General features: G+C 37.1%; 2 protein-coding genes across 2 annotated transcripts in view; one reads left to right on the plus strand and one right to left on the minus strand.

The window, feature by feature from the left end:
• LOC115209818 overlaps positions 1-2,975 on the plus strand; it is a 383,965-nt gene extending 380,990 nt beyond the window's left edge. The window contains exon 5 of the transcript XR_004998422.1: positions 2,858-2,975. The gene's annotated coding sequence lies outside the window, so the exon portion shown is untranslated. The remainder of the gene's footprint in view (positions 1-2,857) is intronic.
• A 13,002-nt stretch (positions 2,976-15,977) lies between these two features.
• LOC115209819 (very long-chain specific acyl-CoA dehydrogenase, mitochondrial) overlaps positions 15,978-21,371 on the minus strand; it is a 38,436-nt gene continuing 33,042 nt past the window's right edge. Inside the window, exons 17-20 of the mRNA XM_029778375.2 lie at positions 19,966-20,038; positions 18,704-18,776; positions 17,623-17,771; positions 15,978-16,724 (exon numbers count right to left, since the gene is read on the minus strand). Coding sequence (XP_029634235.1) covers positions 16,587-16,724; positions 17,623-17,771; positions 18,704-18,776; positions 19,966-20,038 — 433 coding nt within the window. The 3' untranslated portion in view covers positions 15,978-16,586. The remainder of the gene's footprint in view (positions 16,725-17,622; positions 17,772-18,703; positions 18,777-19,965; positions 20,039-21,371) is intronic.

Consider the following 21,371-nt stretch of genomic DNA (forward strand, 5'->3'; position numbering starts at 1 on the left):
CTTCAAGCCCACACTAAAAAAAAGAGAGGACCAGCCAACAAGAAAATCTGCAGTTAAACGAAGTGATAGTAAACTTCCAGGCAGGCCTACAGGCAAAGCTTGATCAATCGAATTACCCCTTAGATACCTTTCCAGAAATCCTATGGGAGCAATTGAAAACCGCCATTCTACAGACCTCTGCAGAAATCCTTGAGTTTACGAAGAATAAGAAGAACACGGACTGGTTTGACGAAAACGATGTACTGATCCAGCAACAACCAATCAGAATGGAACTAGATGAGCCTCTAACCCTGGAAGAGACCACAGTTGCTATAGGCCGGCTGAAGATTAGAAATGCAGCAGGAGTCGATGGCATACAACCAGAGACATGGAATCATGAGGGCCTTGTCCTACATGCTAAACTCCACGAGCTCCTCGTTGCATACTGGGAATAGGGCAAGTTGCCACAAAATCTCCGCGATGCTGTCATCATTACACTGTACAAAAGCAAACGGGCAAGTCAGACTTCAAACTACCGGGGGATCACCCTGCTTTTCACTGCAGGAAAAGTTCTAGCAAGATTGATCCTCAACAGACTTGTTCTGCCCATCGCCGAAAATCATTTCCCAGAAAGCCAATATGGTTTCAGAGCCAAAAAGTGCGCCACAAATATTGTTTTCGTTCTCAAGCATCTCCAAGAAAAGTCCCGGGAGTAAAACAAAGTACTTTATGCAGCATTTGTCGATCTGACAAAAGCGTTCGACACTGTGAGCAGAAAAAGGTCTGTGGCAGATTCTAAACCGACTCGGTTGTCCCCCAAAATTCCTAACAATCATCATTCAACTTCATGAATACCAACAAAGACAAGTCTGCCTGAACAGCGACATATCAGAGCCATTCCCCATCAACAACGGCATGAAGCAGGGTTGTGTCCTGTCACCAACTCTCTTCAGCATTTTCTTCAGCATGATGTTTAGGCAGACCACTGCAGACCTCGAAGCTGAAGACTGCGTTTACATCAGGTACCGTCTTGATGGTAGTCTTTTCAACCTTGGCGCCTACAGGCCCATAACAAGACCCAAGAGCAATTGATCCTGGACCATCTCTTTGTAGATGATGCCGCACTTGTCGCACACACAGAAAGAGCCCTGCAGCGCATCACATCCTGATTTGCAGAGGCCGCCCAGCTCTTCAAGATAGAAATAAGCTTGAAAAAGACTGAAGTCCTACACCAACTAGCTCCTGAGGAAGAGTACAACCCACCCCACATCACCATTCCTGAAGCAGAACTGAAGTTGGTACAGCAGTTCTTGGATATACAATCTCATCAGACGCGAATATCAATAAAGAAATTGACATATTTTCAAACAAGGCAAACAAGGCATTTAGCAGACTGTAAAAGCGCGTGTGGAACAACAAGCATCTTAAGATCAGCTTGGCGTCACACCGTCAGCGATGTTGTTTCCTTCTTTGAGATTTCTCGCAGCGCCTCTCTTGAAGACAAACGTCAGAAGCGAAAAAAACAATGCAGCTGCCTCATCAGACCTTGAATAACCATACCCCTATCATATATATATATATATATATATATATATATATATATACTAAGTAATTAAGGGTTTAGCATCGATTTGCCTCACCACACACCGAATTTAGAAATAGCAGTCAAAGAGTTATGGCTATTCTTTCTACTTAAAAGGGAGATCCCAGTAAAACCACAGCACTTAAAAGGCAAACAACGCAGGCAAAAGAGAAAGAAATGACGACAATCATTCTATATTAAGTCACCTACGGACGTACGTTTCGAAATTAAGTCATAGGAAAGCATGAAAATTAAATAATTATGTCTTACCCAACTATTTTTCTCTTCAGCGTAGGACTCTTCAATTATAAATAATTGCGTCTCAATTATTCATAATTGTGTATTAAATTTGAAGGCACTAGAAACATTGCTATTTCTAAATTCGGTGTGTGGTGAGGCAAATCGTTGCTAAACCCTTAATTACTTAGTATTACTTAAACCTTCCTTGAATGGGGCTTTTACATGCCGAAATCTACTTGGTGAAATTAATGATTATTCCAAATTAATTAATTTCACCCTATATTATTATTGATAATTATATATATATATATATATATATACGACAGGCTTTTTTCAGTTTCCGTCTACCAAATCCACTCACAAGGCTTTGGTCGGCCCGAGGCTATAGTAGAAGACGCCCAAAGTGTCACGTAGTGGAACTGAGTCCGGAACCATGTATATAAACGCATCTATGCATTTTCTGAACTTGTGTGTATGTGCCTGGATGTGTGTATGTCAGTGAGTGACTGTGTGTGTTGCATAAGTAAATTTGAAAGGTTATAAAAGTATATGTGTGTGTATAAGTTTATGTGTGCATGTGAATGAATATGTGTACATGTATGTGATTGTATGCGTGCAAGTTCGCAAATATAAAACATCTTTTCTACAAGAAGTCACATTCTTCATTATTTCTAAAATAGATTAGTGAAGACAACGAAAAAAGTGTTGCAAAGTATGAAGGAATTTTATGGTTGCATGAAATTGTTCCATTCTCAGGAAATTTCATTTACCATTCTATTTTACGGAAACAATATGAATAGTTCACAGATTTCTTTTTATTTCCAACTGACTCGGCTGAGATGTTGGGAAATTATTGATGCAAGCAGTTCTTTTGATCTTTGCCGCACATATGTCTTGTGAAGAGAGAAATAAATTAGCCTGGTGTCTATGAATGAAATAGCAATGAAGAGATACTTCCTTATGCAAACAGCTTCGGTGGATATTCAATAATTACAGTCATGAATGGTAATGCATTCTTTAGTGGTTTTTTTTTACATTTTGTTTTCTTTTCAACAGAATATGACTGTCGCCTGACGTAGCTTTCTATTGAGATAATCTCTATGGAAGATGAAGTCTGGTGCAAAACACAAACAAGCGAAGCTAACCTTACAAAGAAACGGAAAAGACTGGAGAGAAACAAATAATTCCAATTGTTTAAACAAGGTCCTTGCTCTATAATCAATACCAAGAATTTGCCTGCATAGAAATCCTTCTTCAGAGAAATATAATTAAAAAAGCAAATAAATAGAACTAAAACTTCGTAAATAAAGATGAAATGTAATGAATAGAAGTAATTATGTTACAAATGATAAGTTAGTCAACGAATTATTTCAAATATAATTCGCGGAATGCAAGAAACGTGACGAAACTCATCTGTGCATTGGAAAATCTTCATTTTAAAGGACAAAATCCATTTACTATTTTTGGAGGGAAGACAAGGTGTTGGTTAACAGAAATTAAATGTTCGACAAACATGGCTTTTATCTCAAAGCGAGGTTTCCTTCCCATTTAACGAAAATTTCCACATTATTTTCAACTTGTCCAAGAAACAAATGAAACATCGAAACCGATAACAGAAATAGTAAAATACATACATTTGAGTGAGCAGTGAACAATGAATTTTTATCCTGACTGACTTTCGGAAAATCGTGATATGAGATACTAATTTTAATCAAGAATTTTAAGAGATATAGTAAAACAATGAATTCTTGCCATTAGTAAGTTGATGTTTGGAATATAGTTAACCACTACGCCATATGCCCACGGGCTACTAACCCCAAGATTCCGAGTTCGATTCCAGGCAGTGACCTGAATAATAATAATAATAATAATAATAATAATAATAATAATAATAAATGCCCTGATGCAGTACCAGGCAGTGGCTCTCATGGCTTCTGATCTTAACTGATTGGAAGTGTTACTATATGCATTGCTTTGTCTTGGTATAAAACATGGGCTACAGCAAATATTCTGCTCAATACCACAGATTTGCTTGTCAGTTGTTTGACCTTAACCAGTTGAGCATGTCCCTTAGTGGCTGACGATATGTGCATCTCTGATCACGAGCAGAAGTAGTGGGGAAGAATCATAGCCGTGTGTTGAGAGGGATTCTTTGGGGTTTGAATAATTCACCTCTATCCTTAAACAACCCTTATTCGGGGATCTTTTGAGCGGGATGGGTTACTCGACTAGAAGAAAATTCTAACTGGATCCCACCTGCTAGGCCATGTGCTGTTTATCTTGATATGAGACCACCATGTCACACACATATGGTTGTGATGCGTGTGACTGGTGTATCCTTATCAGACAGGTAGTCATGATGGGTATACTGGGCTTCGTATATTTTACCCCAGTGTCACTTTGATAGCATGCACTGCTCTCTCACTCAATAATAATAATAACAATATCGAAAAATACCTTAGGAACGAGAACCCAGGTTCGAAATTTCCCCAAGACACCTGATGAAAGCTTGAGGGAATATCAGCCGAAACGTTGTGTTAACAACAAACAAGATGAGGACAAATATCCGTCAAATGTAAATAATGTAAATAATAGTTAACAGAAGTTGCATAAAATTATATAAAGTTTTAATTTATAAAAACCCTTAAAACAGGAAATTATATGTCCTTGAAGCAGAGATTTTTGTAAGAATTTTTTTGTAAGAAATTTCCTCTGTTGTCAATAATGATTTCTAACATTATAACGAGGTTCGACCTATCCAATTCTTATCTGATTAGTAATTAATATATATTCAAATGAAGGCGGCGTGCTGGCAGAATCGTTAGCACGCCGGGCGAAATGTGTAACCGTATTTCGTCTGCCGCTACGTTCTGAGTTCAAATTCCGCCGAGGTTGACTTTGCCTTTCATCCTCTCAGGGTCGATAAATTAAGTACCAGTTACGCACTGGGGTCGATATAATCGACTTAATCCGTTTGTCTGTCCTTGTTTGTCCTCTCTGTGTTTGGCCCCTTGTGGGTAGTAAAGATATAGGTATTTCATCCGTCTTTACGTTCTGAGTTCAAATTCCGCCGAGGTCGACTTTGCCTTCATCTTTTCGAGCTCAATAAAATAAGTACCAGCCAAGTTCTTATCCCCCGAAATTACTGGCCTTGTGCCAAAATTTGAAATCAAAATATATTCAAATGCTCATATATTCATACACAGAGAAGATTGACTGGATACCCTCATTTATTTGGTTCAGTTTAAATAGTTGTAAGTCGCATAATGTCTATATGCATATATCTATATCTTATTTATTACTACTGAAGCAGTCGCCATTGTAAGTGAGAAAGGTTTCAATTTTATAATTTAGTAATTTTTACCTTTTTCTTTTTTCAACACATTATGATTGTAATGTGAAAGTCAGACATTAATGATGAAAGTGACGTCGGTCGGGAGAGGCAGCGGTGCGGGGTATTTGGGAGAAGAAAAAATAATTTGTTGCTTCTGCTGGCCAACGAAATTTCATTCTTTATGCTCGACCATATTTTTCTATTCGCATATTTCAGTGAACAAAAGAGATATGTCGGAGAATATCTGGATCAGTAGCGAAACGATAAGGTGATGGAGTTTGGACAAGGGGCCAAAGAAAGTATGACTTATAGCGAAACTGTAGGAAGTGCCACGTTACGAAGTGTTTGCTGTTGTATCTGGAAGGGACTACGTTAACTCTGTACTCAGAGACGAGTGACGAAGACCAGTTAGACACGGGGATCATCAGAGACTTTCGCAGTTGCCTCTAATGAGCTAGAAAGTGTTAAGTACATCAGAAAACAAGTGGACGCGTTAATGAGATTGGAAGGTTGATTGCTCTATCTGGACTTACCGGAGACAAATTCGAAAGTGGCTTACTTCCCTAATTAAATTTTGGTGGGGCTGCGGCGGTTGCCGGACATTGTGGCTGTGGGCGATTTAGTCACCAGGTCTTGATAGTCAATGTGAAACAAAACTCAAGAGAGATCTTGCAGCAGTGGTTTCGGTGAGATTTGGGGTAATGAAACCACCCTTTGAACATTCGAGGAATGTGCTTTAAAGATTACAAGCCACATATAATCGGGATCGCAAGAGCCCAATCCTGAATTGATTTGCTTCCAATGTAACAGGGTCATTCTGGAAACTCTTGTAGATAGGAAAACAGTCACAGGAGAAGACTGCTATGCCGGTAGCTACTGCCTCAATTGGGTACAGGTAATCCCTCGTTCACTACCCGTATTCGAAATTGTGGTAGAGAGCATGGTGAGAGGGCCCTCTTGACACGGTTTGGACAACCACTTTAGTGACTAGAGGAAAGCTGGAGTGGGATCAGTAGTATGGAGGTGTTCAGGGGTAATGTGTTTAGGTCTAGAGGTACCAGATCTGTGCTTTTGATGGTACATGGAACACTATTTGATGCTTAGGTAATCGGGATTATCCACATTGTTGATAGTGTCGATGGGTTGGGTATAGATATGATCTGCTGACAGGGAAACATTGTGAGCTCTGGAGAAAGAAATGTCTCTTATAGATTGTGGACAAAGATTTCTATACAGTTAGATGTCGAGCAATGTACAATTGAATTATATTGGTGAATTATTCTGGAAAGGAGTGACTCTAGTGCTGAAAGTAAGGTGAACCGTTAAGAGTGTTCTTTACAAAGTAGGGGAACAAGTTTATAATTGACTGCAAAACTACCGGGATGAATGAAAAGGTGGGCAAGTCGGTGTTTTAGAAGGATAATGAGATCCCAGAACTGAAAATTTCTCTGAGTCAAAGGAAACTGTTCTCCATGTGGAAGGCTGGCGGTCCTTTATCATTGAATCGCTCTGAATTCCATATAGCCATATCACGATAAGAACTGAGTGAGCGGGAAAGTGAAGGTGGAGAATAGGATAGTTACTATGATAAAAGACATAGTGGGGTGCGGAAGGATCCTGTTAGAAGGAGCTGGTATGTGTTTAAATCCGAGAAAGAGGTTATATAGTATGGTGCTAGTAGTGGACAGAACTCTACTTTTGATAAAATAAAAAGTTGATTTTTATGTCGCAAGAGAGATCTTCGAAGATGGTTAGGTGTTAAGATCTATGGCAGTCAGCTAACCCTGCGCCGAACGTGCATAAGACGGGAAGATTCGAGCAGAAGACATTTGAAGGAGATGAACAGTTGATGTGGCACTTTACAAGATTCACTGTGAATTCGGAGAGGTGGCTATTTTGAGAGAGATTAAGGGAGAGTCAGTAACTGAAAGTGCGAGGGTGTCAAAGGAAATAAGTGATGTCTGACAATGTAGCATTTTGTTCAGAATCGCTGAAAAGGATGCTGGACAAGTGGAATATCAAATGTTTCTTATGAATTGCACATAGGCTGAGCTTTGTTCTCGTATAACATGTCACCAAGGTTAGGCTTGGCGAATACCTCACTGACTCAGAGAATAATGTTCCAGTTCGAATGGAGATATCCAAGTGCGATACTAATGGGTGTAGAAAAAGGATGCTCTCTGCACATTTCAAAGGGAGAGGAAACGGTGATGAATAGGAATTCCTTGAACAATGTTTCGGTTGACTGAATTTCATGCCCTACTTTAGATGTAGAAAGCAAGTGATGACGAACGAGAAAAGGACGAGGCCAATATTATGGTGCCGTGTCCTCCTCGGTGGACGAGTGACTACGAAATAGTGATGATGGTTTAGGTTATATTTTTCGAGTGTACATTGTTGTATAGAATGATGGTTATTGCTTATTTTCATTGAATTATTTTGTAAGCTTGTTGCTGTATTTAGATCAGTGGGGCGTGCAATATGGTGAGCGAACACAGAGGTCACAAGTGACATCAAAAGAGCTAGGGACACATGACGTTCATGAGGTGGAAGAAGGAAGCCGTTTGTTGCATCTGGTGGTTATCAGAATTGAGTTATGGATAAGATTTTTCTTCTTCGTGAACTCCCTAACACCTCTTAGTGTTAGATGATACTAACTGTTGTAAGATCAGTTTATTTATTTATTTTTTTAGTGTTCGCCTATTCCACCATAGCAAAAATGGTATGAGTAAAAGATTAAAAAAAAATCCCTTGATATAATTAAGTTCTGAATTCAAACCTAGCCACGACTGTCTTTGCTTTTTATCCTTGCTGGGATCGAAACCTTACAGTATCAAACCAGTACTGACGTTAGTATACTTTACTGTCTTCTCGACTACCCACTCCAACCACCACACAAAGAAACTGAGGTCTTTTACCTGTGTTAGAAATCGTTGTTGTTATTGGCTTTTAAATGGTTTGACTGTTGCACATTTAGTTGTTTTACCAGTTTATTTCCACATGGATTCCTTCCATTCGGAGCCCACTAAACCGGTCTTTTTTTGCCAACACTTTGGTTGTTTGTTATTTTCAATCTGTCTGTAAAATTATCACAGGTCGTCAGAGTTAACTCTACATTTGGATAACCTTCAATGATTGCCAGATACTTAATCGATAGTATTTTGAATAACTCGAACATAGCGTGTTTCTATGTTTACTAGCCATGTTCTCTCTCGGTCATCGTTGATCTCTTCCAATTGAAACATAAAAACGAAAACACACACACACACACATTCATAATTACACATTTGTCAGGAATTTATGCTAGTAACTGTTATTATATACTTGCAATATAGCTATGAAATATACAAAAAAAAAAAGAAGTCTGAAAAATAATAGCCAAACATTTTCTACAGCATAGCGGTTAAAACGTCTATTGGTGGTTTTTAAGTGACAACCAGTTCATGGACTCAATATAAATAGAACCATCAATGTAGAATCCCCAATTAAACATTATCGATTTTTGCTGAGTACCATAAGAAAAGCAGTTATTAAATCGATTACAGTATCGCATTGACACTTATTTTTCGGTGATACCAAATAGAGAAAAACCAAATTCAACTCTTGCAAGATCTGCCGCCAGTAATTCTATAAACAATAACCGTGCTCCAATGCCGCTTCTTACTTTCTAATATTGGCACAAGGCCAGCAACTTCGGGAGGCGGGGGATGAGTCGATTACATTGATCCCAGAGCTCAACTGGTACTTATTTTATGGATCCCGAAAGGATCAGAGGCAAAGTTAACCTCGGTGGAATGTGAATTCATGCTAAGCATTTTACCCGGCGTGCTAACGATTCTACCAGCTCGACGCTTTGTTCATTGACAATATTGATTTCTAATATTAACTGGAAATATGTTCTGAGTTCAAATCCGCCGAGGTCGACTTTGTCTATCGTCCTTTCGGAGTCGATAGAATAAGTACCAGTTGAACACTTGGGGGTCGATGTCATCGATTTACCCATAGCCCCAAATTTACTGGCCTTCTGTCAAAATTTGAAACCTATATTAGCACAAAATAGCAAAATTTGGAGGAGGTGATAGAGTCGACAAAAACGAGCCAGCATTTGATTGAACCAACTTATTTTGATGCCTCTAGAACTCGATAGGATTTGAATTCAGGGCGTACAAGGACGTAACTTAAACCTGAAAGGCTGTGAATTAGATTCTTCCTGCGTCATTTAATCCCTTGTTTGTATCATTCGTTACCCTTTATTTGGGAATTATTACAATAAAGGGTGAAATTATTATTTTTTTTCCTTTTTCCGTAATCCAAGAGAGATGGAGAGTTTCCTTTGCAAACATGAGATTGATACAATTGCTGCTCAGTCTCAAAAATCGCGGAGGGGGGGAAGTAAAATAAATTCCAGGTATATACTGAAAGCAAGTTAATAATTATTGAATAAAATAATATCTGAGAGGAGTTGTTAATGAGATAGTTTCTAGGACTGTTAACTTCATCTTGAGACTTGAAAGAATTTTCAATAATTACATCAATGAAGGCGTCGAACTGGCAGGACCGTTAGCGTTCCTGGTAAAATGCTTAGCGGCGTTTCGTCCGCCTTTACGTTCTGAGTTCAAATTTCGCTGAGGTCGACTTTGCCTTTCGTACTTTCGGGGTCGATAAAATACGTACCAGTTGAACACTAGGGTCGATGTAATCGACTTAGTCTCTCCCCGAAATTGCTGGCCTTGTGTCAAAATTTAAAACCTTTATCACAACAGAGTGATGGACTGGTAGAATCGTGGGAGCATGAAACAAAATAATACATTATGGTATTTTGTTGCATCCCTCTTCGTTCTGAGTTGAACTATCACCAAAGTCAACTTTACCTTCCAGAGGTTGATGAAGTACCAGGGAAGTACTAGGGTTGATTTAATTGACTTACCCCCCTCCTTCAAATAGATTTGTGCTACAGCTAAAAACAGTTATTACGGGGATGGCAATAATTTTTTCGATTACAGGCACAAGGCCTGAAATTTTGGGGAGGGTGCTAGTTAATTATATCAACCCGAGTATGTAACTGGTACTTATTTCATAGAGCCCCGAATGGATGAAAGGTAGTCAACCTTGGCCAAATTTGAACTCAAAATGCAGAGCTGCCAGAAAAAATACCACTAAGCATTATGTCCAGCATGCTAATGACTGTCAGCTTGCCACAGCATGGCAATAATCCTTTCTACTATATCCATAAGACCAGAAATTTGTTGGGTAGTGGACTAGTCAATTGTATAGATGTCAGTGCCCATCTGATACTTATTTCATCGACCCTGAAAGAATGAAAAGCCAAGTCAAACTTGGCTGCACTGAAACTCTGAATGTAAGAACGGATGAAATGCCAGCAAGCATTTCGTCTGATTCTACCAGCTGGCCACTTTCACAGCATGGCAGTAATAATAATCAGTTAAGGCAGCGAGCTGGCAAAACCATTAGTACAACGGGCAAAATACTTAACAGCATTTTGTCTGTTTTTACCTGTTGTCCTTTCAGGGTCAATAAAATAAGTACCAGTTGAATACTGGGGTCAATGTAATTGACTTACACCCTCCCTCAAATTTGTGAACCTTGTGTAAAAATTTGAAACCAATAATAACAATTAGTTCCATGGATTCCCCTCAGAACTTGGACATTAAGCTTGTGTTATCTAAGTGGTTCTTAAACTCACAAATACCATTCCTGACCTCACAAACACAAGAAAAAATTACTGAATTTTTTTCACCATCTCTTTATTAATGAGAAAGCAAGATTTTGAGCTCATTTAATTTTTTCTTAGTCATTGTTTTGGACGAATTAAGAAAGTTATAAATATTCTTAATTTTATTAAACCTAGCAATTTTTCTGCTCATTTCAATTGTCACAGCCTCACCACCTACAAAAAATCCTGTTCTAAGAGATGTTATGTTGTCCTCATGCCAATTACCTTGAACTTGACAAAAGAATAAGCCAAGTCTCTATAACGTTATTTCAATGATAATCTGTCCTGATGAATTTTGTCATAGATATTTCAGTTAATAATAAAAAGTTCATACATTTTGATAACTTCATATGTTGCGAGGATTAATGAATCTAATGCTAGGATAGGGAACCTTTTTTTTGTTATGTTGGAAAGCTGCACTGAAAGCTGCACCCTCATCCAACCAGGCTGCATTTCATAAACATCTTTATACTCTCTCTCTTTTTACTCTTTTACTCTTTTACTTGTTTCAGTCATTTGACTGCGGCCATGCTGGAGCACCGCCTTTAGTCGAGCAAATCGACCCCGGGACTTATTCTTTGTAAGCCCAGTACTTATTCTATCGGTCTCTTTTTGCCGAACCGCTAAGTGACGGGGACGTAAACACACCAGCATCGGTTGTCAAGCAATGCTAGGGGGACAAACACAGACACACACACACATATATATATATACATATATACGACAGGCTTCTTTCAGTTTCCGTCTACCAAATCCACTCACAAGGCATTGGTCGGCCCGGGGCTATAGCAGAAGACACTTGCCCAAGATGCCACGCAGTGGGACTGAACCCGGAGCCATGTGGTTGGTTAGCAAGCTACTTACCACACAGCCACTCCTGCGCCTATACTGCTTTATATATAAGTTTATATATAAGTATAAACTTATAAATAAGTTTATACTGCTAAACTTATTTTATAAAATATAATTATTCCTATTTCTTTATGAAAATTTTTAAAAACACTTTTGTAATTACTTTAAACAAGCAATTACAAATGTAGATAATGAAAACTAAATGAATGTTTCTAAAATCTGCAATTAATTGAAACAATAGATTTTAAATAAATTTAAAACAATAAAACTATGACTGGGTTCACTAATATAATAATTTTCCCCTTAACCCTTTAGCATTCAAACCATATCCAAACTAAATATTCTACCTGTTTTTATATTCAAACCAGCCAGGTCCGATCTTTCACACCTACCCTACAATGTCATTCTAAAAATAAACATCCACATCATATTGAAATCTTGAAATTATGACACAATGCATGATTAATTTAAAACAATTGTGAACAAATAAACATTACATTTGAGAGTGTAATCTGAATGCTAAAGGGGTCACAGGTTCCCTTCTGCTGGTCTTTTCAGGACATTTGTTATTTGATTGAGATGGACGGAAGAAAGAGGAAGTAATGTTATAGAATGGGTTGTTTTGTCCACAATCCAGTGAATTGAACTTATTGAACTCTTCTATCGATTAACTGTTGCCAATCATTACTTTTCTCAAATCCATATTACAGTTATCTTTTATTTGTTTCAGTCATTAGACTGTGGCCATGCTGGGGCCCTGCTTTGAAGAATTTTAGTCAACCCCAGAACTTATTTTTTTGTAAAGCTTGGTACTTTTCTATGGGTATCTTTTGCTGAGCTGCTAAGTTACAGGGATGTAAACATATCAACACTGGTTTCAAGCAGTGGTGGAGGACAAACACATACACACATATATATATATATATGACAAGCTTCTTTCAGTTTCAGTCTATCAAGTCCACTCACAAGGCTTTGGTCAGCCTGAGACTGTAGTAGAAGACACTTGCCCAAAGTGGCACACAGTGGGTCTGAACTTGGAACCATGTAAATGGGAACCAAACTTCTTACCACACAGCCATGCCTTCTTCAATTTGTTTACTTTCTCTGACTTCAGAAAGTAAACAGGTGCTTAAGATGAATCATCTACTTATGCTTTTAATCACTTATTATTAACAGGGTAGTGGATGATTCAAATCTTGCTGAGATTAACTTTGCCTTTCATCTTTTTGTGGGCCAATAAAATAAAGTACCAGTCAAGAGCAGAGGTCAATAGTATCAGCTTACCATCTCCCTTCAGAATTGTTGGCCTAAATTAGTAACGATTATTAGGAAGGCAGAATCAGTGGAACATCAGACAAAAGGTACTGTACTATTTAGTTATGCCCCTTTATGTTCTGAGTTCAAATCCCACCATGATGACTTTGCCATTCATCTTTTTGGGTCAATAAAACATGTTCCAATCAAGTCTGTCTAATCAAATATACTTTTCCCAAACATTTGTGGTATTATCTCCTTGGTTGTTTCTCAAGTCTTGAAAAAGACAGTTTTGCAATTTCTTGCTGAACAATCTGCACAGAGGATATCTTTACAGTGATTAAATATTTGTGCTTTACATCAACTCAGTCTCTCCATCAAATCAACATTGCCTGCACAGGTGGGTGCATGGTGTCCCACATGTCAGATGTTGATGTGATTGCATGGCAACATAAAATGAAGTGTTTGGCTCAAATTCACAAAACAGTCATGTCTAAAAATCAAAACCACAACCCTATGTTACAAATCATTATTATTATAATTAGTGCACCTGACTATAGAATCACTAGAATGATGGGTATGTAGTATATACTTATGGTTCTCTATGTTCATACTTCAAACATCGCTAGGGTCAACTGTCATCCAAGATTCATAAAATAAGCATCATTCTGGAATCAATATTTCTCATTTTGAGTGAATGTTAGAGATCAATATTGTTATTGATCAATATTGTATCACATTACTGAAGACTAGGTCTTTGTAAAGCCTGGGAAAAGATTATGTTAAAAAGAAATGATATATAGGATAATGTAGTCCTAGGTAAACTATGTCTAAATAAAGAAAAAAGAGTAACTATAGTTGAAATATTTTTAATCATAGGCCTGCAAAATGCCAACTGATTCACTTGAGAAAAGACTATTTTGTTGTTTTCTAACTAAATTGTCCGATAATATATTTACAGGTACACTTATTTATTTTCCAAAATTGTATGACTCTTACATCAACTATTCATCACTCACACAGTCCCTAATCTCTCTCTATATAAACGGCAGTTTGTCTGTGTGCGTGTCTGTGTGTCTGTTAGGTTGTACCCTCACCCTGACCACGGCTTTCAACCGATTCTGATGAAACTTGACACACACATAGCCCAATGTCATAATTCAAAACTAACGCAGCGAAAATTTTGAAAAGTTCCCCCAGTTCTGAAAAAGATCGATAAATTCGACATGGGGTCGACAATCAGAAACACAAACCACAGATGGTCATGGAGACGCAACTCAACCTTTTTAACTCTCAAAAAAATTTACCCCCATTTTTTTGCTATTTTTTGGCTATAACTCTCTAAAAATGCTTTATAGTTATTTCCCTTACAAACCTGAGCAACGCCAGGCGATACTGCTAGTCAGTTAATATTATTATTGTTTTATATTTCCTCTTCTCCAAATCATTCCTTGTTTATGTCCCTTACAATTTCTACAGCTAATAAGAACTCATGCTCCCTTTCCCAGTTACCAGAAAAACATGTAGCTGTCATTGGTGTCTCTCTTAATTACTCCTTCTTGCACTGTCCCTCCTTACTCATCTCATCTGTCAAACTACTCTCTTCACAGAGTCAATAAAACAAGTTCCAATCAAGTCAATCTAATCAAATATACTTTCCCTAAAAATTTGTGGTAATGTTTTCTTGATAGTCACTCAAAGTCCAAGAAAGATGATTCTACAATCACTGTTTCTCCTTTCATACCCTCACTTCTTTCACCCTCAACAATTGTCCTCTCTTCACTCTGCACCACAGTTTATATTACCTTCAATAAACAGACACAACACACAGCAGTGAGTATGCATTTGTTTTGTGAAGTAAAAGGCAGCTTCACTAGTGTTGATGCCATAATAAAATGAGCCCAATAGATTTTGTAAAGAGGTTGATATTAGGGAAAAGCATCCAACCATAGTTATCAGACATAAACTAAACAGTATAAATGAAATATGGTTTGCTGAACTATCTAGGTGAGCAATAACTCTGAATAAGAACTGACTCAGGCTGTGACTAGCCTTGTTCGAATGCCTGACACATGACTACCCAAAAGACTTTTACAGTGAATTGGCAGAAGGCAAGCATACACAAGGTGAGTCGGAAAAGTTCTTCAAAGATACACTCAAAAGCTCACTGAAGTACTTTCAGATCAATCCCGACACCTGGGAAATATAAGTACAGGACCACCTTGCTTGGCATAGCTGCACCAAGAGAGGTGCCACCTCTTAAGAACAGAACAGGATTGCAGGAATACAAAGAAAATGTGAGCTTCACAAGTCCAGAGCCAACTCTTTGCCTTCATTCACAGTGGACCACTAGCACCTGACCTGTAATAGAACCTTCTGAGCATGCAATGACCAGATTGGCTACAGCTGGTCACACTTTGATCTATCTTCTTCTCGCACATGATGTCTTTGGTAATTGTCGACAATGACAGACAAACATTATTATACTCATACCACTTATTCCAGCAGATGTAAAAATAAGGTGTTGAGGAATAAAATCTTATATTCAAAATAAATGTGAACCTGAAATATTTCAAACCCATTTCTCCAATTCTATTTTTTAATTGAAATACTAACATAAAACAGAAACTGTCTTGAATTGAAATGAAATAAATAAAAACTACTGAAAATTTTAAAAAATTGAAATTAAAATTCCCATGCAAAATTATTTTTAATTGAAATTTAATTCCAGTTTGAATTTCAAATTTAGTTTTCAACCTTTTCCAGTATGATTTCAGGTCATAAAACTATCCCAGTTTTATCAAATAATAGAGAAAAAAATATTTGTATGGCATAAAATATAGCTTCAAATCAAAATTTCTCCCCAAATTGAAACACAATCAAATGGTTTCAATATTTTTAAGAAATTTTACTGGAAAAATCAACAAATACAGCAGATGAATTACAAATTCTTTCTGCGATAATAATAATAATAATAATAATAATAATCATAACAACATTAATAATGATAATAATAATAATAGTTTGGTTTTTGTATTTACAAAAGTACAAATTGAATTTTTAAAAAATTATATTTAGAAATTTCAATAAACTCGCCATCTTCTGCTGAAGATTTGTGATGGGGGCACACACTGTTATTTCTGATGGTCCATGGTGTAGTGGGAACACAGCAGCTTCACTGATAATCTAAGATGTCAGAAGAAATCATTGACAAAAGAAGGCTGGTTTAAACAGAGGAGAAGATGAAATTATACACCCAATTCATCAAACATTCATGTTGTACAATACACACACACATATATATATATATATATATATATATATATATATATGCATGCATATGCATGTGAGTTTATGTATGTTTTATATATATATGTATATGTGTACACACATATATGATATTTATGTGTATATCTATGTGTTCTGTGTGTAAGTTTATGCATAGATTTATCAATGGAAATATTCCACATTTTTTGGTGTATCTGAAATATAAATTTAGGATTTCTCTTTGATTCAATTAATCAGATTTTTAGTTAATTACAAAAGGAAAAAAAAAGTGGGAATGGGATTACAGTTTACTAAAAATGATTCATTAAGTGGTTCAATCTTCATCAAAATCCCAGTGGGTGTTTTGCAGCAACACATCCACTCTCTACAATGTCTCGTGATATCAATGACATTTTCTGGAAATTTTTCTTAGATTCTGGGTCTCTGGCAGCTTTCAGTTTGTTCTCCACATTTTCAAGTGCCTGAGTTTGATATAAAATTAGAAATAGTTAGAAATGATAAGAAAAAGCTAACACATATACACACGTCATAACATACACCAAAGAGAGGATCATTACACATTTGCTTCACCTGATAGAAATAGAAGCCAAATCTCCCTCAAATCATACTCTACTGTCTTGAAAAAGAAAGGTCATATTAAATAATGTAGTCAGAGTTGCACTAAATCCAGGATGGTCATATTTGTAATATCTTTGACCATAGATCTGCATAATTATGACCTCAAGCTAAGCAACACTATCAGATCAAGTATTAAAAAAATAACACACTGACAGAGAGATTGGTTGTGGTAATAGTTGATATGACAATGGTAAAAAGAAAACTGATCATAAACAGGCTGTGAATAATGTTGTAACAGAAAATGGATGACGGGATTAATGTGACAGAAGTAAATGGAAGATCCATGTTGTTATGTGGTACCAAATCAATCTGATCAAGCAGGTAATCAACTGTATAAGTTGGTGTGACCCACAGTTCAGATATAACACTCATCAACATGGTACCACTTAAAGGTCAACACACCACCACCGCTCAAAGACTCACTCACCACAACTGCTCAAATACTCACCAACACACCTACAATGACACAAAGACTCAGTCACCTACACACAACAACCATTATTTCTCTGACACACTGTTTTTTTTTCTCATGGTCTCTTTTATAGCCATTAACTCTGTGCTTCTGAACCAGAAAAGTGCACAGTTCCTCTACCCAAGCCCAACCAGTTCACATACATTTCACTGAACCTGTTTTCTCTACAAGTATGAATTTACAACAGTTCAAGCTGAACACACACTGCAGTGATGTGAATACAGGAGATGAAGACTGAAAGAGCTGTTAGAGAGACAAAAAAAACTTACCTCATCACAGAAAACATTACAGATAAGACTCTCATGTTGGGCAGAGGGAAGTCTCTGAGCCAGAGACCTTGATGAACGAGATAAAATGCTGACCATTGCATAAATATCAATGGCTGAATCTGCAACTCTGTTCAGAATAAACTGTTCATCTGAAATTGACAAATTGAACATTGAGATTATTCATTCTGTTCTCAACAAGTCCCTTTTCTGAATTGCAACAATATGTATGACTTATTTTCATTTTTAGTAGTTATAGAATTAGGCAAATAACAGACAAACCTACCCTTATATAGGATACTAGCCTACTGTGAGTAGATTTCCTATGACAGGAGTTGGAACTCAGTACTGCAAGCTAGTAAAGTACTCAACAACTCTATAGTGCTACCACAGATTAGAGCTGAGTGAACTGGTTACTGATTCTTAAGTGTCTTAGCCACAGACATAATAGTATATGAACTGCTGACAACTTGGTTAGCTGTCTTACTGTTTCACTCATCTCTTCTCTCTTTAGACAAGTTGGGTTACAATAAAGATATCGGTAAACACAACATACTAGTTAGTTATAAGAATATCAAGATACACTATATGTGTGTATAAGATTACCTCCAGCTCCAAATCCCCAAAATGTGGTGGAGTGATGTTGTCAATTAACTTCCACAAATATGATGATTGTTTAACAATAATATTAACTAGATATATTTTAGATTGTTTTAGCAATAATATATACCATATATGGCTAATGATCTTTCATAATATATTAATGTAAGAGAAGGCCACTGAGTTGGCAGAACTAGAGGTGTAGGGAGTCAAATGCTTTTAAGCAATTACTTATAGCCACTTACACTCTATGTTTTAGTTAAAATTATTTTACCTTTTATCTACAAAGGGTTTGAAAATATGTACCAATCAATAATTGGAGTGATCTGATCAACTGTTTTCTCTTTCTTTAAAAATGTGACTTTGTATCCAAGTTAAATATAAACAGTGAGTCAATTGGAATTTGTTTTGATATTTGGTTTAAAAGTAAATAATGAGAGATATTTCCAAAAGCATTGCCCTGCTCCAGGAAAAAATTCCTTACCAATAATCTTCATTCCATACTGCATCAACAACGATTCAACAGTGGAACCAAACAGTGAAATGGCTTTGGAAGTCTAAACCAAAAAAAGAAAGACAGCAAAATATAAAAAAGGTATCACTCAAACACTTTCAGAGATAATCAGGAGTTTAACACACAAGCATATTGATACATGCATACAAACACATAGGTATTGTGACACACATATGTGGAGGTGATTGGGAGGTGCAGACACAGCTACGTGGTTAAGAAGTTGACTTCCCAACCACATGGTTTCAAGTTCAGTTCAACTACGTGTCACCTTGGGTGTCTTCTACTATGGCCCAGGACCAGCCTTACAAGTAACCAAAAGAATCTTGTTGTGTATATACACAAATATATATGCATAAATGTGAACATCAAGTTAGTTAAAATATGTTTGACATATTTCAACTTCTAAAGGCAAATTCACTGCAGTTACCATGGAGTAAAAATTCTCTTTTGTGGTAAAAGGTGTAAAGACACTGTATCTGCTCTCTATTGGATTCTCAGACATTTCTAGCTCTTTAGCCATTAACAATGGGAAATACCAAAGACAGGTAACTCTGAGCAGATTTAAAACCATAGCTTTAACTAAAATACAGGTCACAAACATGTGTTTTAGTCACTTCTCTTTGGTATTCCCCATTTAGATATGAGCAATCCTCTCTCTCTCTCCCATACTTCGTGTGTGTATGTGTGTGTGTGAACAACATCATGACATAATTGCGCAATTACTACTATTGCTTTGTGATTCAAATAACTACAAGACATGTACAGTAAAATTATTTCAATACCAATAATTTTTGAAGATCCATACTCACTTTCACACCTCAAGGTTCAAACTACCACACTGCCACTGCACTTCACACACAAGACCAAACTCTTACAATCCATACGGGCAGTTGTCCACACTGCATAAAGTTAGACTCTAACATTGTAAAAGGCTGGACAGCCACACTGCAGACACCTAACTCTTGTGTTGTAAAAAACCATATGCCCACACTATACTGCACAGAAGACCCAATCTCCACACAAATCAACCATGTCATAGAGTGTAATCAAGAGTGTTTGATTTAGATGTCAGTCAGAGGTCTACTAGAGAAGAGGAGATTACTAGACATCAAAGCAAACATCAAATCAATGATTAATAAAACTGACACTTCCACTCTTCATCAATATATAAGTGAAGATTGTTGTAAATAACCAATAAAGGTGGAGCAAGTAAAAACAGTAACTTTACCAACCTTATCGGCTACTTTGGTTAGATCTGGATGGACATATTCTTTTAATGAAGGACCAGAATTTAAACCAACCAGTCTGAAAATAGACATAGTGTAAATCAAATGACAACATTATAATAAAGAATACAAGGGTTGAAAACATATTGAATAATGTAGTCCAAAACATACTCTGCTCGATAAAAGTCAAGATGGTCATGGTAGGAACAGCACCAATCAGAGTGCTACTGAATCAAAGTTGACCTGGAGCTAAATAAGGCAAACATACTTAAGTGCATTGCAGAGATAGAGAACCCTCACTATAAGCAGAAAGGAGTGGGGATTCTATAACAGGTATATATACTTCATTAACTAAATGTGTTCTGCATATATCCAACCCATGAACCTAGAAAGAAAGCAGAAAACCATTGCAAAGCCCCAATTCTGGAATACATGAACAGAAGCCCCGAAAAGATCCTCTACTGCACGGTATAATTAGCAATAAATCATCAACTTTAATTTTCACATCCACTTTTTCATGCTGACATGGGTTGGATAGACCATCATGGCCTGAGAATTATGGATCAGAGTAACAGCCCTCCTATACAGGTCAGAGGCTGTCTTGCTTATATATTCCATTGTTGATATAGTTTCTACAGTTGAATATAACCTTCCTAACACTAACCACTTTACTGAGTTCATTAAGTATATTTCATCATGTCACCAGCACTAGAGACGTTGATTTGCCCTGGCAAGATTAAGGAGTTCTCCCTACCTAACATTGTATCTGTTCGTTTGTTCTCTAGCACACAAGAGATTATCATTTACTTCCACTTTTCTATGCTGACATAGGTTGGCTGTGTCATCATTTTCCCTGACAAGACCTTTAACCTTCAGGTTACTTCGTCAAATGCACAATATTCATTCATTTGCATTATTTTGAATTACCTATTCATTGTCTCCTAGCTTTGTGATTTCAATGATGTGACTGTATATTTTTAGAATAACATTGTAGGGTAGGCATGAGATGCCAGATATGGCTAGTCTGAACATAAAACAGGCAGAATATTTGAGCCGGATATGACCAGTTTAAATGCTAAAGGGTTAAAACCACATTTCTGCTCATTTGTTTTCCATAGAACTGTGTGTCTTATAGGAAAGGAGGAAAGGACTGTTAGAAGAGGACCAGAAAGGTGGGGGTGAAAGACTGATATAAGAGAAAGTAAGGGGAAAATCTAAGACAGATAGTAAGAGGTCCAGAGTGATAGAATCAGGGAAAAAGAAGAGTGACAGAAGAGGGTGAGAAGGGAGAGAAGGACAGACTGATAAGAAGAGCCTGAGTAAAAGGAATATGGAAAAGGAGAAAGAAGAGTGTCAAAGCAAAAGGGCCGAAGGGGGAATAAGAGGAATAATAGAAGAGGAGGAGAGTAGAG

This window comes from Octopus sinensis, linkage group LG3 (assembly GCF_006345805.1).
Source record: "Octopus sinensis linkage group LG3, ASM634580v1, whole genome shotgun sequence".
NCBI classification, from domain to species: domain Eukaryota; kingdom Metazoa; phylum Mollusca; class Cephalopoda; order Octopoda; family Octopodidae; genus Octopus; species Octopus sinensis.